Source organism: Chiloscyllium punctatum, chromosome 18, assembly GCF_047496795.1.
Source record: "Chiloscyllium punctatum isolate Juve2018m chromosome 18, sChiPun1.3, whole genome shotgun sequence".
NCBI classification, from domain to species: domain Eukaryota; kingdom Metazoa; phylum Chordata; class Chondrichthyes; order Orectolobiformes; family Hemiscylliidae; genus Chiloscyllium; species Chiloscyllium punctatum.
The window spans coordinates 69,219,974-69,247,823 of NC_092756.1; the positions used below are offsets into that span (position 1 = coordinate 69,219,974).

A 27,850-nucleotide genomic window follows, 5' to 3' on the forward strand; every position below is an offset into this window, starting at 1 on the left:
CACCGTCTGCCATTGGCAGAGCTCCAACCCAGGTCCCCAGCACATTACTTGCATCTCTCGATTAACAGACCAGCAGTAATACCTGTAGGCCATCACCTCCCCCGTGTGCTCACTGAGAATTGTGAACCAAGACTCTCAAATCCTTTTGTGCTTCCTGATTCCAAAGCCATTCCCACAGTCTATGCCTCTATTTTCCTGCCAAAGTGCATACCTTCAAAACTTGTCCTCATTAGACAAAGAAGTGGTAGATGGAATACAAACTCCTAGCCTGTCAAGTCCTTGTGCAGCCTTTCCACTTCCTCAAAAACCCACCTATTTCCCCCCCCCCCCCACCCATTTTTGTAATGTGTGTCTATTGAAAGATAAGATAGATGCTGATGTCACTGTGATATGAGAATTCATTAGGAAAGAGAATGATGCAAGATGAATGAGGAATGAAGTTCATGTATTTAAAAAGGGAGTTAAAAGTGTGGACTATGCCAAACACTGGTGGAAGGATGTTCTTTATTCAAAGACATAGCAGAAACTCATCGAGAAATGGCAAATGTAATAGTGTGAATTACAAAAGAGGTTCACGTTTCCTCAAATTTATTGAATCCTTTTAAAGCACTGTCCGAGTAGTTAAGGATGATGTAGATATAATCTGGCCTAACATAAATGCTTGAATAGCCTGACAACCTCCCTCCAATGGGCGAGTACATGGAGGTATGGGGCAAGTTGGAGAATGTTTGCAATCTGGCTACAAAACAAAATGGTTTGAAGTTTGTTGGTTTACTTGGTTGGGAAGTCTTTGTGGTGGAAGTGGGTTCTGCAAATGCTGGAGATTAGAGTCAAGATTCGAGTAGTGCTGGAAAATCACAGCAAGGTCAGGCAGCATCTGAGGAGCAAGAAAAAGGAGGCAGGTAGCCTCTGGCACTGGAGCGATCTCATTCCTGATGAAGGGCTTTTACCCGAAACGTCAATTTTCCTGCTCCTTGGATGCTGCATGACCTGCTGTGCTTTTCCAGCACCACTCTAATCTAGGAAGTCATGTTGTACAGGCCATTGGTGTTGGGGCCACTGTTGACTGTTTATATTAATGACAAATCAAAGTACAGTTTCAGAATGCAAATGACATCCTATTGGCTGTTCTCGTTCATACAGAGGGGGACTGCACCATGATGCAAAACTACATGGAAAGCAAATGCAAAATTAGTGTGAAAATATCATTTACTGAAGGGAAGTGTGAGGGGGTGTGCTCTACTAGGAGAAATAGTACCTGTTCCTTGTAATGTGAGTCTAAAATGGGGTTGAGAGGTACATTTATAGTCATAGAGATGTACAGCACAGAAACAGACCCTTCAGTCCAACTCATCCATGCCAACCAGATATTCGAAATTAATCTAATCCCATTTGGCAGCACTTGGCCCATATCCCTCTAAACCCTTGGTATTCATGTACCCATCCAGATCCCTTTTAAATGTTGTAATTATACCAGCCTCCTCCATTTCCCCTGGCAGCTCATGTACAACCCTTTATGTGAAAAGGTTGCCTCTTCGGTCTCTTTTAAAATCTTTCTCCTCTCACCCTAAACCTGTGTCCTCTCATTCTGAACTCCCCCACCCCCGGGAAAAGATCTTGTCTACATGATTTTATAAACCTCTATAAGGTCACCCCTGAGCCTCTGACATTGCAGGAAAAATAACCCCAGACTATTCACCCTCTCCCTAAACGTCAAACCCTGGCAACATCCTTGAAAGGCTTCAGAAAAGATTTACAACATCCTTATAGGAGGGAGACTGGAATTGCATACACTATTACAAAAGTGGGCTAACCAATGTCCTGCACAGCCGCAACATGACCTCCCAACTCCTATAATGTTCTGATAAAAAAGGAAAGCATACCAAATGCCGCCTTCACTGTCCTATCTACCTGTGACTCCACTTTCAAGGAGCTGTGAACCTGCACTCCAACGTCTCTTTGTTCAGCAACATTCCCTAAGACCTCACCATTAATTGTATAAGTCTTGCCCTGATTTGCCTTTCCAAATGCAGCACCTCTCATTTATCTAAACTAAACTTCATCTGCCACTCCTCAGCCCATTTGATCAAGTTCCTGCTGTAATCTGTATCCAAATGGCGAGTTCCCCCTGTATTTCATGAGATATAACCTTGCTAATCAGTCTCCCATGGGAACCTTGTTGAACGCTTTACTGAAGTCCATATAGATCACATTCATTGCTCCGTCCTCATCAATCAACTCTGTTACTTCAGAAAACTTAATCAAATTTGTGAGACATGATTTCCCACGCACAAAGCCACGCTGACTATCCCTAATCAGTCCTTGCCTTTCCAAATACATGTAAATCCTGTCCCTCAGGATTCCCTCCAACAACCTGCCCACCACGAATGTCTGGCTCATTGGTCTTTCATTCCCTTGCTTTTCCTTACCACCTTTCTTAGTCAACCTCTAGTCTTCCAGCACCTCACCTGTGACTATCAATGATATAAATATCTCAGCAAGGGGCCCAGCAATCACTTCTCTAGCTTCCCACAGAGTTCTAGGGTACACCTGATCAGGTCCTGAGGATTCATCCACTTTTATGCATTTCAAGATATTCGGCACCACCACCTCTGTAAATGGACATTTTTCAAGATGTCACCATCTATTTCCCCACATTCTATATATTCCATGACCTTCCCCACAGTAAGCACTGATGCAAAATACTCGTTTAGTAAGTTCCCCCATCTCCTGCAGTTCCACACACAGACTGCCTTGTTGATTTTTGAGGGGTCTGTTCTCTCCCGAGTTACTCTTTTGTCTTTTAATATATTTTTTAAAACCCTTTGGATTCTCCTTAACCCTGTTTGCCAAAGTTGTCCCCTTTTTTCCCCTCCTGATTTCCCTCTTAAGTATACTCCTCCTGCCTTTATACTCTTCTAAGGATTTACTCTATCTCTGCTGTATATACTTGATCTATGCTTCCTCCTGATCATTCTTTTCTTTCTTCTCAATTCAACCCAAATAACTTCCCTGGATGCATTCCCGGGAATATCCTCCATAAATACAGCCGTAATGTTATCCCTTGTCAAAAACGCCAGTTCCCCTCCTCTCTCGCCTTCCTTTTTATCCTTCCTGTAGCATTTATATCCTGGAACATTAAGCTGCCAGTCCTGTCCATTTCTTAGCCACGTTTCTATAATTGCTGTGTTATCCCAGTCCCATGTTTCCAACCATGCCTGGAGTTCATCTGCTTTCCCTGTTGGGCCTCTTGCATTGAAATAAATGCAGTATAATTTATCAGTCCTACCTTGTTCTCTGCTTTGTTCCTGTCTGCCCTGACTGTTTGTTTGACTTGCTTCTTGGAATGCACTGCCAGCAGTGGTAGCGGAGTCAGACACATTAGGGACATTTAAGCGACTCTTGGATTGACACATGGAAGCTAGTACAATGAAGGGTATGTAGGTTAGTCTGATGTTAGAGTAGGGTAAAAAGGCTGGTACAACATTGAGGGCCAAAGGGCCTGTACTGTGCTGTACTGTTCTGTTTTCCCAACTGTACCAGTCTCAGACTGAGCGCTTTCCCCACTTTCTCCCTGAGTCCCACCACCCCATCTTAATAGTTTAAATCCTTTTGAGCAGCTCTAGCAAATCTCCCTGCCAGCATATTAATTCCCTTCTCAAATCACCAAGCTCTGAGGTGTCATAACAAAATTTAAGCCGCATATTTCTAAAGTGAGACTTGGGACCTAAACAGGTTGTATCTGATGTGCAGACCTTTGATTAGTTCTGCAATGTACAGTTCTCATGTATTTTTTTAATAAACAGCTAATGATATATTAGAGAAGGTCCAGAAAAATTGCCTGGAATGATAGCAGAACAGCAAAGTTGAATCTTCCAAGAAGTGTGGCATACACTTTCTCCAGCTAAGGGAGGGCTGTCCCTTGATGTGGTAATCTAGAGAAGTGAAGGCAGCCAGACGAGGGACCAAAATTATAAGCAGTAAATCCAATCAGAAGGAAGTCTGTCTTTGATTAGATTAGATTAGATTAGATTACTTACAGTGTGGAAACAGGCCCTTCGGCCCAACAAGTCCACACCGCCCCGCCGAAGCGTAACCCACCCATACCCCTACATCTACATCTACATCTACCCCTTACCTAACACTACGGGCAATTTAGCATGGCCAATTCACCTGACCTGCACATCTTTGGACTGTGGGAGGAAACCGGAGCACCCGGAGGAAACCCACGCAGACACGGGGAGAACGTGCAAACTCCACACAGTCAGTCGCCTGAGTCGGGAATTGAACCCGGATCTCTGGCGCTGTGAGGCAGCAGTGCTAACCACTATGCCACCGTGCCGCCTTTGCTCGGGGATTGGTGAGAATGTGGAACTTGCGCCCCTTGGAAGTGGTTACAAGGAGTAGTGCTGATGTATTGCAGGGAAAGCTGGACAGCCCCATGCTAAACTAAGGAAAGTGGAAGAAGATTGTGACAAAACCGTTGATTCTTTGGTCTAAAAGCCTTCATAATTCTAGAATCTCTTTTAATCAGGAACGCTCCTTTACTTTCCTGTTTTATTTACCCTTTTTTTTTGTCTTTCGTACAGATGTTCTAACCTGGAATGATTATTTCCTCTCACCCTGGGTGAATTTTTGATGTTGCTTATATTTTAAATTGTTTTAGTGCCTGACATTTTAGATAACACAAATTTGAATTGTCCTATGGATCTGTGTTTCTTGGGACTGCTCCATCTCAGCACAGAGCAATTACGTCTTGTTGAAGAGCAGTCCTTGGAACAGTAAGCTGATCTGCATGGTCCTGTCTGCTTGATTCTTGATGTATGAACAGAATGTATTTTGAGGAGTACGCTGGTGATTGTCAGTAATACTATGACTATTGTGGCTTTCTTACAATCAAAGCCCTTGAGACTGGATTGAGGAGACTGCAGGTGGACTACCCTACATAAATCATAAAATCCGTACAGTGTGGAAGGAGGCTGTTCAGCCCATCGACTCCACCCAGACCCACTACATCCCTGTAACCCTGCATTTCTCATGGCTAACTCACCTAGCGCACACTACAGGACACTACAGGACAACATGGCATGGCCAGTCCCCCTAACCTGCACATCTTTGGACTGTGGGAGGAAACCAGAGTATCCAGAGGAAATCCACACAGACAAATCCACACAGTCGCCCGAACTTGGTGCTGAGAGGCAGCAGTGGTACCTACTGAATCATTATGTTTTGGTTTGTGTCATGTTGGATGTTGTGTCACTCCAGCTCTGTTTTGAGGAGAGCAATGGTTTACCTGTTAGTGCGGATGTACTCCCCAGCAGATTTGTTGGGTGACTGAGCTGTGGAATGGAGTGTCATGTGTCTCGGATTGTCATTGTGCCATTGAAGGATTGTGGGTTACTGCCCCAGAATCCTCACCAAAGCCACCGGGCAGCAGCGTGCTGGTTGGGCTGTGGAGGGTGGTGGGAGTGTGTCCAAAATGCTGCCAAACAATTCTCAGTGATAAGTTCAGGCTATTCACTAATGTTCATACTGTTTATTCTGCAGTGTCAAACATCAGGAATTGTGCATATCCCCTATGATTAACTGGCAGCTTTGCAAAGATTTAGTTAAGTTGGTCTTGTCTTTGTAGTGGTTGGGGGAATGTGCAGGGGAGGTGCATGGGGCTGTAGGGTTGACTGGGGAGGTGTGGGATTGGGGGAAATAATTAGGCAGGGGGGTGTGCCCATTCTACTGGCCTAGTCGGCTGACGGTTGAACAGTATCCTGTGATTTGCCATTTCTAGTGCTACTTACAACTGTACTTGGTGTTGTCAAAGTCCAATATGTAAGCACTAATTAATAAAGTTACTGAATGAAAATCCCCTGCCCACCTATGAGCAACTTAAAATCTGGAGTGACCTATTGTGGTGCTCCTTTTTCCTGTTCCAGCTTGTTTCAAAAGATGTGAAGGGAAATAAAGGAATGGAGGGGTCTTTGAGATATGTTTATAAACATTAAAAGTGGAGTTGTTCACGGGGAGTGCTGCATGATTTCACCCCCCCCAATATCACAAGTGGCAGAAGACAAGTAAACATTGAGGTGAGGTTGCCCCCACTGCTGTTCAAGGGGATGGAGTTCAACCCATATTGCTGATTGGGAGAGAGTTCCAGCATTTTGGCCCAGTGACAGTGAAGGTGCAGTGATAAAGCTTCCAAGTCAGGATGGTGAATGGCTGGCAGGTGGTGGTGTTCCCATGTATCTGCTGCTCTTGACTTCTAGGCAAAAAGAAGGACTACAGATGCTGGCGAAAACCACAGCCGCTCAGGCACCATCTGAGCACCAGGAGAGTCTTCATCAGGATGAAGGGCTTATGCCTGAAACGTTGATTCCTCTGCTCCTCGGATGCTGCCTGACCGGCTGTGCTTTTCCAGCACCACACTCTGCCCTTGTCTTCTGGCTGGTAGCAATTGGAGATTTGAGCCCTCCAGTGGCATGCAAAGAGGGAGATGGAGGGTCTATTGGGGACGGGGGAAAAATGTGATGGAAGGAGAACAGCCAAGATGGAGGACTGAGTTGGAACGTAATATTGGGATTGCAGCACAGTGTGGTTTGTGAGGAATTTCAGATTACAGTGATGTAGTAGAAATGGCAGAAACTGGATCATCTACAATAAGGTGAGTACTAAACTAATAGGGCCTACATCCTAGGATTTTAAAGGAAGTGTCTGTTGCGCTAGTGAATACATTGGTTAAATCCTCCTGAATGTTTTTGGATTCTGGAAAGATCTCAGCAGACTCACTGTGAGGCAGAAATGAATTAGAAAGTGGAAAACTAACACTAACATTAGCCTAGGCCTCTTGGCAGACACATGGAACTTATGGGTGGCACTGGCTAGGCCAGTATTTATTACCCATCCCTAATTGCCCAGAGGGCAGCTAAGAATTACCCACATGGAGTCACATTTAGGCCAAACTGGTAAATTTCCTTCTTTTTAAAAGGTATTACTGAACCACACGGATTTTTACAACAATTCCATAGCAGTTGCATGGTCGTCATTAGTTTTTCTTTGGTTCCAGAATTTAATTGAATTCCAATTTAATTGTCTGTGGCAGTGGGATTTGAACCCACATTCCCAGAACATCGGTCAGCAGTCTGGATTACTCGTCGAGTTCTGTTACCACTAAGCCACCACCTTCTCTCTCGCGTTCTCTCTCTCTCGCTCTCTCTCACTTTTCCCCCCCCAACCATGATTTAGAGAGGTTGTAGCAGGACGTTTAGAGATCAGCATTGTGATCAGGAAGCATTACCATAACACTACTTCTCCTTCACGAAACTATGTAGTTTTTATTTATTTTTGGACAAAGGATAACCTGTAGGTCTGGTATACTTGAATTTCTAAAACTCATTCAATAAGGTTCTACATCAAAGGTGACACAAGGTAGAACATATGGTTTGAGGGGAGGGTAACATTGCATGGATAAAGAATTGGTTGTTTAATAGGGCTTTTGGGTTGAATCATAGAATCCTTAGTTCAGATAGACTACCTTTTAGCCTATTGATCCTCCAAACGGCATGCCACCCTATCCTCGTAACACCACATTTACTATTGTTAACTCACCTAACGTGTACGTCGCTGAACATTACGGGGCAATTTAGCATGACCAATCCACCATCTTTGGAGGAGGAAACCCCACCAGCATAGAGACTCTGCAAGTTCCACACAAACAGCTGGAATCGATCCCCTTCCCTGGTGCTGAGGCAGCAGTGCTCGCCACCGTGCTGCCCAGGTTGGTCAGCTGTAACCAGTGGAAGGTCACAGTCATCGGGGTTGGGGGCCTTGACAGGTGACAAATGGCTAATGTCGATGATTTAGATGTGGGATGGAATATACAGTTGCTAAAGATGAAAAGTCATCTAGACTCAATGTTAGCTTGCTCACTCTACATGGATGGTGTGTTTCCCAGTGTGGTCCCCAGCATTTGTCTTAACTGCTAATGATCAAGGTGGATGAGAAAGTATGTCCTCCAGAGGAGGTTGAGTCTTCAAAGGGACCTCAACAGATTAGTTGAGTGGAGAAACTTTTGGCATCTGGAGTATAAGGTGTGAACATTGTATTTTTCTAATGGCAGTGTGTTTCTATAAATGGAATTTGCATGATGAGGTGGTTGAGAGGTTACAGTGATGGGCTGCTAATCCGTCATGTTCGACATGCCTGGGTTCCAATCCAATCCTTGTTAGACTTGATGAAATAGTGACCTTGGCATTCAGGCTTCATGTTTATCCACATCTTGTATGAGTTGGGGAAGCAATGGCTCAGTGGCTTATCGAGAGACACAGGTAATGCTGTGGGGACCCAGGTTCAACTCCTCTGCAGCAGATAGAGGAAGTTGAATTTAATAAAAATCTGGAATTAAGAGTCTAAAGGTGATCATGTTGTAAAAACCCACCTGGCTGATAATGCCCTTTTTAAGGAATGAAACTGCCCTACCTGGTCGGGCCAAAATGTGACCCCAGACGCAAATGTGGTTGACTTTTAACTGCTGTCTGGGCAATTAGGGATGCACAATAAATGCTGGCATAGCCAGTGACACCTTCACTCCGACACCTTCACTCCGTGAATGAAAATAAAACATAGATTGCAGAACTCAGGATCTGGGTTTCCTAATACATGTATCTTAAAAGGTTCCTTTGCAGATAACAGCAGATGATTGGGAATGCGATGGGGATGGTTGTTTATTGTAAGGTGACTGGAATATGAAAATAGTGATGTTTTATTGCAACTGTACAGGGCCTTGGTGAGACCACATCTGCACTACGGTGTACAGTTGTGGTCTCCATATTTGAAGAAGGATATTGCATTAGAAGCAGTTGAAAGAAGACTCTCTTGACTCACTCCTGAGATAATGGGCTTATTATGTGACAAAAGGTTGAGCCTGTACAACATAATACAAGATAATGAGAGGCATAGATACAGTGGATAGCCAGAGACTATTTCCCAGGGCAGAAATGATTAATACGAGGGGTCATAGTTTTAAGCTGGTTGGAGGAAGGGCTTATGCCCAAAACGTCGATTCTCCTGCTCCTTGGATGCTGCCTGACCTGCTGCGCATTTTCAGCTCTGATCTCCAGCATCTGCAGTCCTCACTTTCTCCTGGAGGAAAGTATAGAGGGGATGTCTGAGGCGGGTTCTTTACACAGAGAGTTGAGAGTATGGAATGCATTGCCAGCAGCAGTTGTGGAAGCAAGGTCATTGGGGACATTTAAGAGACTGCTGGACATGCATATGGTCACAGAAATTTGAGGGTGCATACATGAGGATTAATGGTCGGCACAACATCGTGGGCTGAAGGGCCTGTTCTGTGCTGTACTGTTCTATGTTCTATGTAACCTTTACTCATTTAAGATGAAAGGTGATCTTTATATGGTTTTGATAAAACCCTGATTGGACTTCGACAGAGTAGATGCAGGACAGATACTCCTCTTGTTGGAGAGACATGGATAAAGGGACACGGCTTTTGAAAAACAATGGTAATTTTAGATTCACTGTTAACCTGTTCCTATCTCCATGGATACTCAGACTTACTGAGTTTCGCAAACATTCTGTTGTTATTTTGACTTTGAGCTCACTCCAGTTCTCTTTTTTTCAAAATTCCTTAAGGATAAGGTGTATCAGGCAGAGATTGAAAATACAATGAGAAGTTTCTTTTCCTCTGTGGGTTTTCAGTCTCTGTGTAATTCTGTTTTGGTAGAGAGCTGTGGAGACCAGGTAGATCCTTATTAGATTCCGAATGACATGGCCTCAGGAGGGATTTGTGGCAGTATCCAATGAAAAATCCAGGGAGGTCTGTCTTGGATATCGGGAGCACCTCTCAATTTGTGAATATTTTCAGTTAACCTGCCCAGATCTGTTACGACACATATCTCTGGAGAAAGATCTTCTATGCTTTCAGTGAGTGGAACATCTCTGATCCACTTACAGGACACTTCTGCATTTCAATGCTGCACCAGCAACATCCTGGTGAATCTCCTCTGCCCCCTATCCAGTGTGATCATGTCCTTCCAATAGTATGGTGATCAGAACTACACACACTATTCCATCTGGGGCCTAAGCAATGTTGTTTATTAATTTACTCCTAAATTCTACCCCCTGGCTAATGAAGGTTGGTGGATGGTTGTGATTAGAAGCCTATGATCAGCAGGGTACCACAGGGATTGATGCTGGGACCCTTGCTGCTGTTGTGTACATTTAGCAGCTTGGATGTGAATGTCGAAGTATAATTCGTCCGTATGCAGATGCCATGTAAATTGGTGCTGTTGGTAGCGTGGAGAATGGTCTCAGGTTACAGTCTATAGATCAGCTGGTAAATTGAGCAGAGTAACTGCAGATGAAATTTAATCCTGATAAGTGCAAGATGATGTAGTTTTGGAGGTCTAATAAGGGAACCATTTTGGGTTCAGTTTGCCAACTTGCCTTGAATCCTGTGGACTGTTAGCGTTTTGGTCTATATTCCATGTGAGATGTTGTCAGAGGCCTTACTGAAGTCCATATAAACCATTTAAACTACACTACCGTGATTAATCTATTTAGGGCAGCACAGTGATTAGCACGAAATCCTCACAGCACCAGGGACCCGGGTTCAATTCCAGCCTCTGGCAACTGTCTGTGTGGCGTTTGCACATTCTCTGAGTCTGTGTGGGTTTCCTCTGAGTGTCTGGTTTCCTCTCACAGTCCAAAGATGTGCAAAGTTAGGTGGATTAGTGATGCTAAATTGCTCAGTGTCCAGGGATGTGTCGGTTAGGTGCATTAGTCAGGGGTAAATATAGAGTAATAGGGTAGGGAATGGGTTTAGGTTGGATACATCTTCGGAGGGTCAGTGTGGACTTGTTGGGCCGAATGGCCTGTTTCCGCACTGTAAGGATTCTATGATTCTAGTCACACTTTTTTTTTCAAAAAAGTCTCAACTGAATTAGTTGGATATGATCTCCAAATAAATCAGTGCTGACTATCGATCCTTGACCAATTCCTGCTTTTTCAAATGTTTAATCCTGTCCCTCGGAATGCTTTTTTTACAATAACTTCCATACCAAACTAACTGGATTTACCTCTCCTATTCCTGCTGTCCTCTTGGAATAAAGGAACAAAATTATTCCTTTTGTCATCTGTGTAGGTATCAAATATCTCTGCCAGGGCCCCAGCAATCTCCTCCCTTACAGGATGGGATACATCTCATCAGGGTCTGGGGATTTATGCACCTGTATGCCCACTAAAACATCTAGTACCTCCTCCTTTGTTAATCTTAACATGCTGTCTCTATCCCAACTGAAATCTCAAGTTACAGTATCTTTCTCCATCAAATTTGGATGAGAAGTATTCCCTTGAGATCTCCCCCACATCCTCTGGCTCCATGCACACATTGCCCTTTGGTTTCTCATAGGCTTCACTCTTTTCCTGGTAATCCTCTTGCTCTAAACATAGGTTTAGACTGCATGGAGCTTGCCTTAATCCTATCTGTTGAAGATATTTTATGGCTACTCTTCCTAATTTCTTTAAGGCCGCCTAACACACTTTATACTCCTGAACGATCTACTTACTAATGTATGCTTCCTCCTTTTTCTTCATCACACTTTCTAAACCTTGACATCTAGGACTTGTTGCCCTTTCACTCTTACAAATATAGACTTACCTGCAAGTCGTTGCTTCCAGTTTTCCAGATTTTGTCGAATGATATCGAAATTGGCTTCTTTCCCTCCTCTCTTCCCCCTCCACCCCCCCCCCCCCCACTTTAATTTCTGCTCTGTCCTTATCCCTTCCCTTAATGCCTTTGAAACTTGATCACTATCCCCAAAATGCTCTTCCCCACCTACCCTTCAACCACTTGACCAGATTCCCTATGGTTAGGTCTCGTTCTGCCCCCCCATCTCTAGTCAGATTATCTATGCACTGGCACAAAAAGCTCTCCTGATGCACTTATAAAAATTCAAATCTGTTTAATCCTTTGATTGTAAGGCGATCTGAGTTAATGTTAGCAAAGTTGAAATCCCCTACTGAACCTTATTCCCCTCTCTGTGACTGGCCTATATTTCTGCTCCTCAATCACTGTCTCTTTTGGGAGGTCTGTGGTGTAATCCCAGCAAAGTAATCACCTTTTGTTTTAGTTAAAAATCACACAACACCAGGTTATAGTCCAGCAGGTTTATTTGGAAGCACTAGCTTTCGGAGCATCACTCCTTCATCAGGTGGTTGTGGAGGTTAATGTTGTAAGACCTGTGTTTTACAAGCTTATACTCCACAACCACCTGATGAAGGAGCAGCACTCCGAAAGCTAGTGCTGTTGGACTATAACCTGGTGTTGTGATTTTTAAGCTTTGTACACCCCAGTCCAACACTGGCATCTCCATATCATGACCTTTTTAAAAAATGTATTTTTCTACCTATATAGGCTCTTCAAATGACATCCTCCCTCATTTGCTGGCTATCTCTCCATGTAATGCCCCACCTCTCTCTCATTCTACACTCCACCCTTCCAAAATCATGCTTGAAACATATTGGAATGTGGAGTGCCAGCCCTGTCCTCCCTTCAAACATGTCTCTGATTGCAGCAATGTTGTATTCTTACAAGCTGATCAACATTCCTGAAGAAGGGCTGATGCCTGAACCGTCGATTCTCCTGTTCCTTGGATGCTGCCTGACCTGCTGCGCTTTTCCAGCAACACATTTTCAGTGCTGAGTTCATGCACCTGACCAGTCAGGCTCCTTGCATTTAAAATAAGTACAACTTTTTAGTCTTCCAGTCCTCCCATTTGCCTTAGGCTGCCTATGTCTCCTCTGCCTGCTGAACTCTGAGTATTGGACCTTGCTCCTGACTTTACATCTACTCTGTGTACCAGCCCCCACCCCACCAAATTAGTTTAAAACCTCCCTAAAAGCAGGAGCAAACCTCCAGAACAGATTTTTAGATCCAGTATGTACTGTAGCAGAGATGGTGAGTGAGGCAGAGTAGAAAAGGACATTACCAAGCATTGAAGGAAGAAAGTCCGTGCCTTTCAGAGAGCTGAGACTACACCAACTGAGTGATGTGGAGGTGCTGGTGTTGGACTGCAGTGGACAAAATCAGAAGTCATAAGACTCCAGGTTATACTCCAACAACAGGTTTATGAAATTGCAAGCTCCAGAGTTGTTGTGGTTCTGTTCGCCGAGCTGGGAATTTGTCTTGCAAACGTTTCGTCCCCTGTCTAGGTGACATCCTCAGTGCTTGGGAGCCTCCTGTGAAGCGCTTCTGTGCTGTTTCCTCCGGCATTTATAGTGGCCTGTCTCTGCCGCTATAAATGACGGAGGAACAGGACAGAAGCGCTTCACAGGAGGCTCCCAAGCACTGAGGATGTCACCTAGACAGGGGACGAAACATTTGCAAGACAAATTCCCAGCTCGGCGAACAGAACCACAACAACGAGCACCCGAGCTACAAATCTTCTCCCAAACTTTGAAGCTCCAGAGTGCTGCTCCTTTGTCAGGTGACTTCACCTGGAAAGATGGGGCTGAAATTGGTGTGAGATGCCATAGTGGCCAATTAATGAGGTGAATTTGGTAAGATAAGGTGAGAACTTGCTCGGCCTCAGTAACAAACCCTTCAAAATGTTTGAAACAACTCCAGCTTAACTAAAAGAACGTGAGTTTCAGCCAAGTGTCATAGAGTTTATTCAAGGCTAAGTTAGGTTTATGACAGACAAGGGAGTCAAGGTTTATGGGAGGACAAATGTAAAATTGGAGATGAGATCATAATCTGATCAATCACAATCATATTAAATGGCAGAGCAAACTTGATGGTCGGAGGCATAGTATTGCTTCAGAGTCTTTTATGTTCTTATTGAGAGTACAAGCTGAGAGTGACAAAATTTGGAATTGCTTGAGCAGATGAATTGGATCCAGAAACTACTTGCTTGGCTTCCCTGCTCTTCAGTGAGTACTGGCTGTGTTGTTACGATCCATCTAATGTTAGACTCGACAACTCAGATCCCAGACTGAAACCTGGCTTGATGGGTCTTATATTTCTGTATGTTATGTAATGTGGTGGTCTTCCACTGAACTGTAAGCTTGTAATGCTGTACATTTGGTTTTAACAATGAAACAGAAGTTTCTCCCAAAAGAAATGTAGATAAAGTAGAATATTTACATGTGACACTATTTAAAAATTGAAATACAATTCTATCTATCCCAATAATATTAATTTACAATACTGCAGTAGCTGAGTTGGCTTCCTTTTCTACCACGTCTTGAAATTGATAACCTTTTTCTTGATTAGTCTCGCAACTGAGCTTAAACCACCTTTAGTCAGAAGGGAATGGGTCTGGGTGGGTTACTCTTCGGAGGGTCAGTGTGGACTTGTTGGGCCAAAGGGTCTGTTATCACACTATAGGGAATCATCTAAAAAAAACAAGTTATTTCTAATTTTTAAAAAATCCCTTTAGGATTCTACCCAAACACTTCTGGTTTGGATCTTTTGACTAAGCTGTTACATAGAGATAATCTATTTCCCATCTTTTCAAAATTAACTCCTTTCTTTAGACAAAACTGTTCCATATGAGTGTTCTGAAGAAGGGTCACCCGACCTGAAACATTAACTGAGTTCTTTCACATTTGCTGCCAGACCTGCTGAGCTTTTCCAGCAGTTTGTGTTTTTGTTATTGTTTTGTATATCCTATTTCAGGCAGAACATCTGCAGACTGAGAACAAGAGCATTCCAAGCTTCCGCCCCCCCCCCCCCCCCGCCACAGAGCAAAAAAAAATCAATTCCTGATGTTTTCTAACTGAAAGCAAGCCAATACTCAGTATTTACTGTCTGCTCAAGACACTGCCAGTGCAAACAAATTCCAGTATCACCCCAGGGGCGCGCTCTCTTACACTACTACTTTACAAAATCATGGTTCCAGAAATACTGAGAATTAATCATTTAAACCCCCTCACCCATACACAATTTTTAAAAAAAAACACATGCCTTTAAATCAAGATCTAAACTGATATTCTATCACCCATCTTGAACCACAGTAACCATTTCAACATGGTTCCTGTCCCTGCCCAAACGGTGACGATGGGGATGATTTGAGGCTGGCCACTGAGAGCGAGTCCAAACTTGTGAAGTTTGATAGAGGAGATAAGACGATGCTGAGTCTACCGGTTGTGAGATGTGCTGGACAAGTTCTGCAGGCTGAGGCACCGGGGAAAATTGTGTGAGTAGCTGCTGACTTTAATCGTTGCACAGTACCTGTCATTGGGGGGGGGGGGGTGTCAGGGATTTAAAATTAAATCAATATTTCACTTGCCTAAGTTGTGCATTCGCGTTTATAGATTGTTAGCAATGTGGCTGTGTTTCTGATATCCCACAGCAGTCTTTTCACTGTCTCTCGCCTTTCCAGTAAAGCTGGGGCCTTATTATCTAGCCGAAGGGTGAAATGTGCCTCCCTCTTTTAAGTGGAAATCTATTTGATGTTCACCCTGCGCTAACATATGTATAAATGCCGCGTTTGGCGACATTTCTACGCCCCCGTTGTAGCAAGCCTGCTTGTGAGAGTGATTCGCTCGCTACACACTGTGCTGTTGTTTTAGAGTTTGACTTGTTTTGGGGGTATGTGTTCACACGGAATCACAGCAGAAGTGAGGGGTGTAACTCCGAGAGAGTGAAAGCAGGCATTGTGTGTGTGTGTGTGTGTAGAGCACTGAATCTGACGGAGAAGCCAATCGCTGTGAAAACACGGAAGGAACAATAACTGAATTCTTTGTGCCTGTGATGGAAGCTTTCTGGGTTTTTTTTTTCATTTTCCTGCGACTTGCTGCAATGCGATATGGAGGCTGAGTGTTCTTCATTCATTGGCTGCTGTCCTATTGGAATTCCTTGTTGTGTCTTTTCCCAACCCACAGCACTGCATCGTTCGGTTGCATTCCAGCGAAGAAGCAGTTCATCCCCTGCGCCCCGACCCACACGGACACGGCTAACCTCTTCACGTTAGCCAGTTCCCTCGGATATCCGTGCGATGGCCAGGCCGGGAGGAGAACTGCGCCATTAATCACTGGGTGTACCCTCCCTCCCGCAAGATCGTGCCTTGATATAGCGCCCTTCACGTCCAGGCTGTTGTGCTGCTCATAACGACTCCATACCCCCGTCAGAAAAACACGGGCCTGAGTTGGCAACTCCTCTGTTTACACGTAGGTTAACGCTGGAGAGTTTTGAACCCAGGAGCCTATTCCTGCCTGAAATGGCCCCTTGAGATTCCAGCTCCTGGTGGTGGGACATCCACCTGACTCTGAGGTTTTTTTAGCCTTAATTTCTCAGAATCACACTTCACTTTTTTTTATATTTTAAAGTGTAAAAACAATTATATCAAATAACCTTTGTGTAAATACTTCAACCTATTCATTTCTTACAACGTTGTCCATCTGATTAGCTTTATTGTTGTATACCTTCCCCCTCAAACCATTGGATGGGAGTGGTGTGATGGCTCACTGGTTAGTACTGCTACCTCACAGCATCAAGGATCCAGGACCTATTCAAAGTTTACACATTCTCTGTGTCTGCTGTGGGTTTCAGCTGGGCACTGTAGCTTCCTCCCACAGTCCAAAGATGTGCAGGTTGGGTGGCTTGGCCATGCTAAATTGCCAGTAGTGCCTGGGGGTGTGTAGGCTAGGTTGCTTAAAACAGAAGAATGTGCAAGAGGGAATTTAAAAGGGAGATTAGGAGACCTATAATGGCAGGTAGAACAAAGGGAAATTAAGTTGTTTTTCAGGTACATTTAAGGATAAAAAGATAACTAGGTAAAGAGTATAGCCTATTAAAGGGCAACAGCAGTAATTTGTGTGTGGAGCCTGAGATTGTAGGTAGGGTTCTCAATGAATGCCTTGTGTTGTTGTCCCCCCTCCATGTTTTGGGGGGGGGGGGGGGGGGGGGGGGAGGGAAACGTGAATAGAAATCGGGGAGAAGGTCTGTGATGTAATTCAAGACATTCCTAGGAGGTTCTGAATGGTCTGGCAAGCTTCAAAGTTGGTAAATCTCAAGGGCTAGATGAAATATACCCCAGGTTGTTGAGTGAAGCACGGAGGCAGTAGTAGAGATGCTTGTCTGGCCATAGGAAAGATGCTGGATGACGGCCAGTATGGTGTTATCATTCAAGAAGGGAATATGGGATAGGCCAGGAAACTACAGAGCGGTCAGCCTAACTTCAGTGGTGGGGAAATTATTGAAAGAAATTCTGAGGGACCGAATAAATCTGCATTTGGAGAGGCAGGGATTCATCAAAAACAACTAGTATGATTTTAAGGGGAGGTCACTTTTGACCAACTTGAATTTTTCAGAGGTGACCAGGTGTGGAGATGAGGGCAATGCTTTTGATATGGTCCATTTGGACTTCAGCAAGGGTCCTGCATGGGAGACTAAAGTAAGAGCCTGCAGAATCCAATGAAATTTGGTAAAATGGATCTGCAATGAGCTGAGTGGCAGCAAGCAGAGTGTGATTGGTGTTTTTCCAGTTGGAAGTCTGTGTCGTTGGAGCCTTTATAATTTACATCAATGGTTTAGACTTGAATGTAAGGATTGATGATTACATTTGTGGATGAAATAAAAATTGGTGGAGTAGTAAATAGGACAGCCTGGAACTACAAGAGGCAATCAATGGCAAATAGAATTCAATTTGAATAAATGTGAGATGATGCACTTGGACAGGATAAGCAAGGCAAGCAAATATGAGTGAAAGGACCATGGGAAGTACTGAGGGACTTTGTCCTGAGACCTTAAACAGCCTGGTGGACAGGTGGATAAAGTGCTTAAGGCATATGGTATATTTGTCTTTAGTAGTTGAGACATAGAGTGTACAGGAAGGGAGGTTATGTTGGAATGGTATAAAGTGTTACTTAGGGCCACAGATACAGTTTGTGTGCAATTCTGGAATCCCCATTGATGTGATAGCACTGGAGTGTATGTAGAGGAGATTAACCCAGCTAACATTCTAGTGAGAGAGTCTGTTATAAGAGATTGGACGACTGAGATTGGTTTTCTTAATGGAGTAGAGGTGATTGAGAGGTGACATGATTGTGATCTATAAAATTAGAAGGGACATAAGGTAAATGGGAAGAAACTTATTCCCCACCTTGATCAGCGATCAGGGTGCAGAGATTTGAGGGAATGAGCAGAAGGTTTAGAGGAGATGTGAAGAAAATCTTTCTCATCCAGAGGGTTGTGGGAGTCTGAAGCTCACTGCCTACGCAGGCAGAAGCCCTCAGTATTTGAGAGCAGAGAGAGTTCTTAAAGACACGAGGGGCGATATCTTTTACACACAGTGTGGATAAGTACGTAAAAAGGAAGGGTTTGGAGGGGTATGGGCAAGAAGCAGGCAGGTGGGTCTAGTTTGGTTTGGGATTGTGTTCATCATGGATTGTTTGGACTGAAGGGTCTGTTTCTGTGCTGTGTGACTCTCTATCCTGTCTATGTAACTATTTAGATGTGCGCTTGTGATGTCATGGCAAACAAGGCTATGGGTCAAGTGCTGGAAAATGCAATTGGAATGGTTGAGTGCTGCTGTAGATCTGACTGTATGACTGTAGGAATAATAGTCAAAGTAAACTTGATACTGAGCTGCAGAGATGATTTTGAGGAAAGTATTCAAAAATGTGGTCAAAGCAGTAGGTTTTGAGGATCTTTAGATTAGATTACTTAGTGTGGAAACAGGCCCTTCGGCCCAACAAGTCCACACTGACCTGCCGAAACGCAACCCACCCAGACCCATTCCCCTACATTTACCCCTTCACCTTACACTACGGGCAATTTAGCATGGCCAGTTCACCAAACCTGCACATTTTTGGATGGTGGGAGGAAACAGGAGCACCCGGAGGAAACCCACGCAGACACAGGGAGAATGTGCAAACTCCACACAGTCTGTCGCCTGAGGCAGGAATTGAACCCGGGTCTCTGGTGCTGTGAGGCAGCAGTGCTAACCACTGTGCCACCGTGCTGCCCAATCTTAATGCCTTCAGAAGGGGAGTGGTAGAAGAGATATTTTATGGAGGAAATTCTACACAATGAATGGGAGAAACAAAAAGTGACAAAAATGAAATATCCAAAAAGTCACAGACACAATGGGGAGCCTGAGAAATAAGAGTTGCTGAAGTTGTTACAAGTATGGTGTTTGCAGAATTGACCACATTATTTTTTTTAAGGAGTCTTTTTTGCTTCAAGGCTGAATAGGCAAAGATATGTTAGCCTCTGGTTAGGGAATTGGTGATCATTGCACACATTTTAGATCAAAGTGGAGGGGTTAGGGAAGTTTGCTTGTATGTTGGTGATTGACATGATGTGGAGGTGTCAGTGTTGGACTGGGGTGGACTGTTGGACTATGTCTATGGGATTTACTATTAATGAACTGAAACCTGCAGCCAATTCCAGAGGATAAGGAACTTGGTAGCAATCTGGGTTTATTCAGTGTATTGTTTTGGATTGCATGACTCTATGACCTTGTGGTGTGAATTCTGTGTCTTGTGATCCTGCCCCACTAGTTGCCTGGTGGGGGAGAGGTGCTCTGGGGGCTGGTGCCTCTGGGTGAGCCTGTTGGACTATAACCTGGTGTTGTGATTTCTAACTTTGTCCACCCCATTCCAACACTGGCACCTCCACACTTTGCTCTCAATTGTCTTATGATCTTGCCCACCAGCCACTGATGAAGGAGCGGCGCTCCAAAAGCTAGTGCTTCCAAATAAACCTGTTGGACTATAACCTGGTGTTGTGTTATGCTTAACTCAGCGATTAAGGCAGCGACTTTAGTTTTAACAAGTAGATAAGGATTGAAGAGTGCAATGTCAAAGACAGTTGAGGGAGAGCAAGAGAAAACCTGAGCCATGGGAGAACACTGTCTAAGTATTATTTTTGACAAAGATGGCTATGGGAAATGAGATCAGAATAGGTTTTCCCAAATTGTGTTCATGCCTGAAGCAGTATGAAGGCCAAATGATGTCTTTGAGTCTGTATTAAAGGCAGTACGATCTTGAAAAAGGAGAGCAAAAGAACTATCTCCAGTGCCAATGTGTCTCTCCAAGGATAAGTTGGCTGAATCTGTACAATGCTGAAAAATGTGTTGCTGGAAAAGTGCAGCAGGTCGGGCAGCATCAAAGGAACAGGAGAATCAATGATTCGGGCATAAGTCCTTCTTCAGGATTCCTGAAGAAGGGTTTATATCCGAAACGTCGATTCTCCTGCTCCTTTGATGCTGCCTGGCCTGCGCTTTTCCAGCAACACATTTTCAGCTCTGATCTCCAGCATCTGCAGTCCTCACTTTCTCCTAGTTGAATTTGTACAGTATTCCACCTGTGATCTAACTAGTTCCTTTTTTTGTTTAGCAAGAGTTCTTTATTTTTATATTTCTCTTCCTTTTGAAATAGGAATGATTTTATTGTCATATCTATGGAGATACAGTGAAGAGTGTTCTGCACGATCCCGTACCATTTTGGGGTTTACAAGAATAAAGAGGAAGTACGTAAATGTCATCGGTTGGGCTCCCAAACCCAGCTCCAGGAGTTCTGCGAGGTGCCCACGCTGAGCTTACTGTAGCCAGGAGCTGCTGGTCTGCTCACTGACACTGCTGCCTCTCTGCCTGGAGGCCATGCGTTGGACCTGCAAGCTAGGAGTTACCGCTAACACCGCTTCAGCCAACCTGACTCCAGTGAAACCAAGGCTAACATTCCATTTACCTTCTGTATTACCTGCAGCTCTGGAATGTTAGTTTTTCATTATTTTGTTACACATGGACTCCCAACTCCCTCTTTGCTATCACTTCTTAGTAGCCTTTCTCCATTTAAATAATATTCAGCTCTTCTATTCAATCTACGAAGGTGAATAAATCAGAGCGAGGAAAAGACAAGACCAAGGAGAGACTTGAGCACACTGCGAATTTTTACAATTCTAAAACTGATCCGGGAGCCAGAGTTGGTTGGTTGGTGAGCATATAGTGCGTGTTATATGAATGGATATGGGTTTTAATTAGCTCAAACTTAGAAGGAGAAAAAGATGATAGCAAGAGAGATGTTAGTGTCCTTTTAGGGAATGAAACTGCCTTACCTGGTCTGGCTGAAACGTGACCCCAAACCCAAATGTGGTTTACTTTTAACTGCTGTCTCGGCAATTGGGGACGCACTGTAGATACTAGCGACATCTTCATCCCCATGAATGAAAATAAAACACAGATTGCAGAACTCAGGATCTGGGTTTCCTAATACATGTATCTTAAAAGGTTCCTTTGCAGATAACAGCAGATGATTGGGAATGCGATGGGGATGGTTGTTTATTGTAAGGTGAATGGAATATAGAAAATAGTGATGTTTTATTGCAACTGTACAGGGCCTTGGTGAGACCACATCTGCACTACGGTGTACAGTTGTGGTCTCCATATTTGAAGAAGGATATAATTGCATGAGAAGCAATTGAAAGAAGACTCACTTGACTCACTCCTGAGACAAACGACCAAAGAACAAAGACGATTTGCAGCCCAGGAACAGGCCCTTCGGCTCTCCAAGCCTGTGCTGATCCAAATCCACTGTCTAAATCTATCGCCCAATTCCTTAAAGGTTGAGCCTGTACACCCTTTACTCATTTAAGATGAAAGGTGATCTTTTTATGGTTTTGATAAAACCCTGACTGGACTTTGACAGGGTAGATGCAGGACAGATACTCCTCTTGTTGGAGAGACCTGGATAAGGGGGCACTGTTTTTTAAAACACAAAGGTAATTTCAGATTCACTGTTAATTCTGTACCTATCTCCATGGATACTCGGACCAACTGAGTTTCTCAAGCATTTTGTTGTTATTTTGACTTTGAGCTCACTCCAGTTCTTTGATTTTAATTCCTTAAGGATAAGGTGTATCAGGCAGAGATTGAAAATACAATGAGAAGTTTCTTTTCCTCTGTGGGTTTTCAGTCTCTGTGTAATTCTGTTTTGGTAGAGAGCTGTGGAGACCAGGTAGATCCCTATTAGATTCTGAATGACATGGCCTCAGGAGGGATTTGTGGCAGTATCCGATGAAAAATCCAGTGAGGTCTATCTTGGATATCGGGAGCACCTCTCAATTTGTAAATATTTTCAGTTAACCTGCCCAGATCTGTTACGACACATATCTCTGGAGAAAGATCTTCTATGCTTTCAATGAGTGGAACATCTCTGATCCACTTACAGGACACTTCTGCATTTCAATGCTGCACCAGCAACATCCTGGTGAATCTCCTCTGCCCCCTATCCGATGTGATCATGTCCTTCCAATAGTATGGTGATCAGAACTACACACACTATTCCATCTGGGGCCTAAGCAATGTTGTTTATTAATTTACTCCTAAATTCTACCCCCTGGCTAATGAAGGTTGGTGGATGGTTGTGATTAGAAGCCTATGATCAGCAGGGTACCACAAGGATTGATGCTGGGACCCTTGCTGATGTTGTGTACATTTAGCAGCTTGGATGTGAATGTCGAAGTATGATTCATACGTTTGCAGATGCCATGTAAATTGGTGCTGTTGGTAGTGCGGAGAATGGTCTCAGGTTACAGTCTATAGATCAGCTGGTAAATTGAGCAGAGTAACTGCAGATGAAATTTAATCCTGATAAGTGCAAGATGATGTAGTTTTGGAGGTCTAATAAGGGAACCATTTTGGGTTCAGTTTGCCAACTTGCCTTGGATCCTGTGGACTGTTAGCGTTTTGGTCTATATTCCATGTGGGATGTTGTCAGAGGCCTTACTGAAGTCCATATAAACCCCGTAAACTACACTACCGTGATTAATCTATTTAGGGCAGCACAGTGATTAGTACTGCATCCTCACAGCACCAGGGACCCAGGTTCAATTCCAGCCTCTGGCAACTGTATGGCATTTGCACATTCTCTTCATGTCTGTGTGGGCTTCCTCCAGGTGCTACAGTTTCCTCCCACAATCCAAAGATGTGCAAGCTAGTTGAATTGACCATGCTGAAGTTGTCCATAGTATTCAGGGATGTGTAGGTTAGGTGCATTAGTCAGGGGTAAATGCAGAGTAATAGGTCTGAGTGGGATACTCTTCAGAGGGTTGGTGTGGACTTGTCACGCCAAATGGTCTGGTTCTGCACAGTAGGCATTCTATGATTCTAGTATTTCTTTCACTTACATGTGCCTAGTATAATTCTGTAGGTGGTGATGTCACTGGATGAGAAATCCTGAGTACTGGATTAGTGGTGCTGGAAGAGCACAGCAGTTCAGGCAGCATCCAACGAGCAGCGAAATCGACGTTTCGGGCAAAAGCCCTTCATCAGGAATAAAGGCAGTGAGCCTGAAGCGTGGAGAGATAAGCTAGAGGAGGGTGGGGGTGGGGAGAAAGTAGCATAGAGTACAATGGGTGAGTGGGGGAGGAGATGAAGGTGATAGGTCAAGGAGGAGAGGGTGGAGTGGATAGGTGGAAAAGAAGATAGGCAGGTCGGACAAGTCAAGGAGACAGTAACTGAGCTGGAAGTTTGACCTCCTCTAGCTTATCTCTCCATGCTTCAGGCTCACTGCCTTTATTCCTGATGAAGGGCTTTTGCCCGAAACGTCGATTTCGCTGCTCGTTGGATGCTGCCTGAACTGCTGTGCTCTTCCAGCACCACTAATCCAGTATTTGGTTTTCAGCATCTGCAGTCATTGTTTTTACCTTGTTGATTTTAACCCTACTGCGAATCTTCTTGCAAGGATGCCTGCCTTGAAGAAGTTTTCCTCCTCTCTCTACAAGAATCTCAGGGAGTCCCTCTCCCACTGCAACTCCCAGGTCATTTCCTCTGCTCTGAAGCTCTTCAACCATGTTGTGAAACAAACTCGGTCAAACTTCCAGCTCAATTACTGTCTCCTTGACTTGTCCGACCTGCCTATCTTCTTTTCCACCTATCCACTCCACCCTCTCCTCCTTGACCTATCACCTTCATCTCCTCCCCCACTCACCCATTGTACTCGATGCTACTCTCTCCCCACCCCCACCCTCCTCGAGCTTATCTCTCCATGCTTCAGGCTCACTGCCTTTATTCCTGATGAAGGGCTTTTGCCCGAAACGTCGATTTCGCTGCTCGTTGGATGCTGCCTGAACTGCTGTGCTCTTCCAGCACCACTAATCCAGTATTTGGTTTTCAGCATCTGCGGTCATTGTTTTTACACTGTAGAATTGAAGTTCAATTAATAAAATTTCAAATAAAAGGCTAGGATCAGTGGTGGTTACCATGGCATCTGTCATTGTTATAAAATTCTGTTTGGTTCACTAATTCCCTTCAGGGAAGGGAACCGCCTTTCTCACCCAGCCTGTCCTGCATGTAACACCACACCCACTGCAATGATCCGAAAATCCTCATTTTCCTGCCTTTTCCCCACAACCCTTCAATTCCTTACTGATGTTTAAAAACCTACCTATCTCAGTTTGGAATATATTTAAATGCCCAGCCTACACAGCCCGCTTTGGTCATAGTTGTATAGTCATACACCACTGAAGAGGCCCATTGCCCTATCAAATCTGCACTGACCTTTCTCACTTTATGATCTTGAAGGTTACAACATTTCAATTGCTTGTACATGAAGCTTTTTAAAAGCTGAGGTTTTCTGCTGCCTGTATTCTCCCAGACAGTGTATTCCAGACTCCAACCACCTTTTTTGGTCCGGGGGGGGGGGGGAATTTCCTTAAATCCTCTCAACCTCTGCCTTTTTATCTTAAAATTATGCCCCCGTGTAATTGACCCTTCGACTAAGGGGACCAACTGCTTCCTATCCACCCTGTCCATGCCCCTGATCGTCTTGTACCTCTATTGGCTCCTCCTCCACCTCTCTTCATAGCTAAAATGCCCCATCCCAGGCAACACTCTTGTGAATCTCCTCTGTAACTCCTCCAGTGAAGTCACCTATAGTGTGGTGACCAGAATTACACACAGTACTCCAGCTGTGGCCAAACCCAAAGTTCTGTACAGCTCCAGTGTAACCTCCCTACTCTGTATAATCCATGCCATGACTGATCAAGACAAAGTGTCCCTTCTGCCTCAATTACTCTAATCTAGCTTGTTCTGTCTTCAGGAATCTATAGACAAGCTCCAAGATCTCGCTGTTCCTCTGAAAACTCTTAAAGAATTCCAGTGGTTCACTGTCCACAGAAGAAACTCGTCCTCATTTCTGTTTTGAATGTGTGACCCTTACTCTGAGACCCTCTGTCTGGTCCTAGACTCTTCTACAAGAGTAATAAACATTTCTCTATCAATCCTGTTAAGTCCCTGAAGAATCTTGTATGTTTTAATAAGTTCGCTCCTCATCTTCTAAACTGCCAACAAATATAGGCCCAACCTTCAACCCTTCCTCATAAGACAGCCCCTCCATACCCAGGACTAGCCTAGTGAACCCTTCTCTGGGCTATCTCCAATGCTGATATTTCCTGGGTTTAAGGATGAAATCTGTTCATTGTATTCCAGCTCTGGTCTGACCCAGTGAATTGTATAGTGCAAGTTCCCCACTTTTACACTCCATTCCCTTTGAATTTGCTTTCCCCATTACCTGTTGACTTGAATGCAAACATTTTTTAATTCGTGAATGAGGACTCTCAAATCCTTCTTTGCTGTAGCTTTTTGTGGTCTTCATTCAAATAATATTTAGAGCTACTATTGTTCCTGCCAAAGTGCACAATCTTCTGTTTTCCCACATTGTCTTCTCTCTGCCAAGTTTTTCCCCTTCACGTAATCTGTCTGTATCTCTCTCTCAACTCTGTCATCCTCACACTCTCCTTCCTATCCTTTTTTTGTCATCTTGTGGCACAGTGGTAATGTTCCTGCACACGAATCAAGAGGCCTGAGTTTGAGTCTCACCTGTTCCAGCGATGTGTAGCAATAATTCTGAACAGGTTGATTAGAAAAATAGGAAACTATGAGGCAGGCACTCAACTGCTGTGAACAATCTGCGTCTTGGAGCTGGGACTCTGCTTGCAAATATTTTAGCCAGAATAACACCAAACAAGGTTTTAAGTGCAGATGTAATTGCAGTGTTGTGTATTTTCAGTAGGTGTGCCTAGCTGAATACTTGCGTTGAGTGCAGCTTTCCAGGTGCCACCAATAGACAGTCTGCTTGATATTGTCACTGAAGCTGCAGCAATAGGCAGGCTGTTGAGTTAGTATTGGTCTCCATCTATAGCTTACAGAGCAATCTTACTGCAAGTTGTTAGTGTCAGAATTATGGAATTTGCTAGATTTAGCTCAGGAAAGCAGATACTGTGGTGAATCTGTTTAGAGCTGAATGCTGTCTGTTTTTGTTCTACACCCTGTTGACTTTTTTTCTTTTACCTGTTCTCTTCCAGCACCCATGCCGTGTGCGTGTAGGTACACCCTGTTTATTGTTAAGGAAGTGATTTCTGATTGGTTGACTGGTTGAGAATCGCCCACAATTGGAATAGAGCCTGAAGCATCTGAGAGGTGTGTGTGTGAGAGGCGCATGGACATGCAGGAATGTCAGCTCATTGGAGTTCAGGCCTTTGAAGGGCTGTTGTAATGACTGTCATCTCACTGATAATCTGCACTGATTCACTTTTGATAGTTTCTGCTGGTCTGGGTTTCTTCAGGTCCTTATTGGAGATTGGTGAAACTTTAAAATATTGTAGGAGTCACAGGTTTCTGTTTGTTTGCACTGGAATGATGTGATGACGGATGCCTGAGAACAGTCTGTGCTGGTGCTTGGCTATATTCACTCTGGACTTTGTCAGACCTTTATTTTGGTCTTTGTATTAACTATAACGATGGTTGGTGAAACAATAAGCAGTGAGAATGAGAGCAGAAAATGTCAAGAATTTGCTGACTTCATTACACGTCGAAACTGTGACAAATGAAAAATCCCTGTTTAGAAATGTGATGTCATCCTTTTGATCTGTGTGTTAACTAACTAGTGGAAAGGTTGGACTGTGGAGCTTCAAGTCCATGTAGGCAGATCATTGCAATGCATCAGTTGGGTACAAAAAAAAACACATTCTAAGGTAATAAGTAGAGAGCCAGAATGAAGAGGGACAGAGTTTCCACAACAAATAACAGGGTCCTGGTTAGTTTGTAACTGCAAAAGTCTGCACGTGTGGATCATTATGGGGCAGTAAGTTTTTCTACTGATGAGACATGATGACATAAGAATATACATAAGTGGCCAGGCAGTTTTTGTTTACAATTTAAATGATAAATATGGCATATTTACCATATGGCAGAAATACAGATCACCCTCTCAAAATGTAAGAGACTTAATTAGTGATCATTCTATGGTGAACAGATTTTTGACCGATACTGTTAGGCAAAAGTTATACTAAACTTTGTGTTTGTGGGATAATGATACCACTGACTAAGCCAACATTTGTTGCCCATCCCTATAATCCCTGGCGAAGGCGATGGTGAGCTGAACCTTGAACTTCAGTACTTCCTGGCAGACCTCTTGTATTGTTTGGGACAGAGTTCCAGGATTTTGTGCTGTCTGGAGGGTATTACTGCATAGGAATGACTGCTTCGGTACCACTCGGCAGGTGCCAGCACAGTGGTGTACAGTCAGGAGGAAGCTGTCCCAGGAGACCTCAATTGTTTCTGGGCTTGGGTCTCATGAGCTCCTGTTTAGACATCAGCAAGGAAAACAGCCTGCTGATTACCCTGTCCCTCACTACAGCAGCTGAAGGGGGTCAGGAACTTAAAAGCACAAACACTAGAGAGGCTACTGACTAGACTGGGTACCAAAAACAGAAAGAAATTTAAAGAAAAATTGGGGTAAGATGACTTTTTTTAATCAAAAAGATTTATCTTGAGGTGTTGATTTGGAGATGCCGGTGTTGCACTGCGGTGTACAAAGTTAAAAATCACACAACACC

The 27,850-nt window shown here is 43.9% G+C and overlaps 1 protein-coding gene across 4 annotated transcripts in view; it reads left to right on the forward strand.

Moving 5' to 3' along the window:
* The window catches only part of LOC140489171 (beta-1,4-mannosyl-glycoprotein 4-beta-N-acetylglucosaminyltransferase-like), a 60,069-nt gene that overhangs the window by 7,251 nt on the left and 24,968 nt on the right, over positions 1-27,850 (forward strand). For 2 of the 4 annotated variants that reach the window (XM_072588412.1, XM_072588411.1), the window contains exon 1: positions 14,834-15,206. The exons of the other annotated variants lie outside the window; for them this stretch is intronic. Coding sequence is in view for 1 of the 2 variants with exons in the window: in XM_072588411.1 (XP_072444512.1) it covers positions 15,139-15,206 (68 nt within the window). In the remaining variant the exon portion in view is untranslated. Of the gene's footprint in view, positions 1-14,833; positions 15,207-27,850 lie in introns of those variants that run through there. 4 annotated transcript variants of the gene reach the window in all.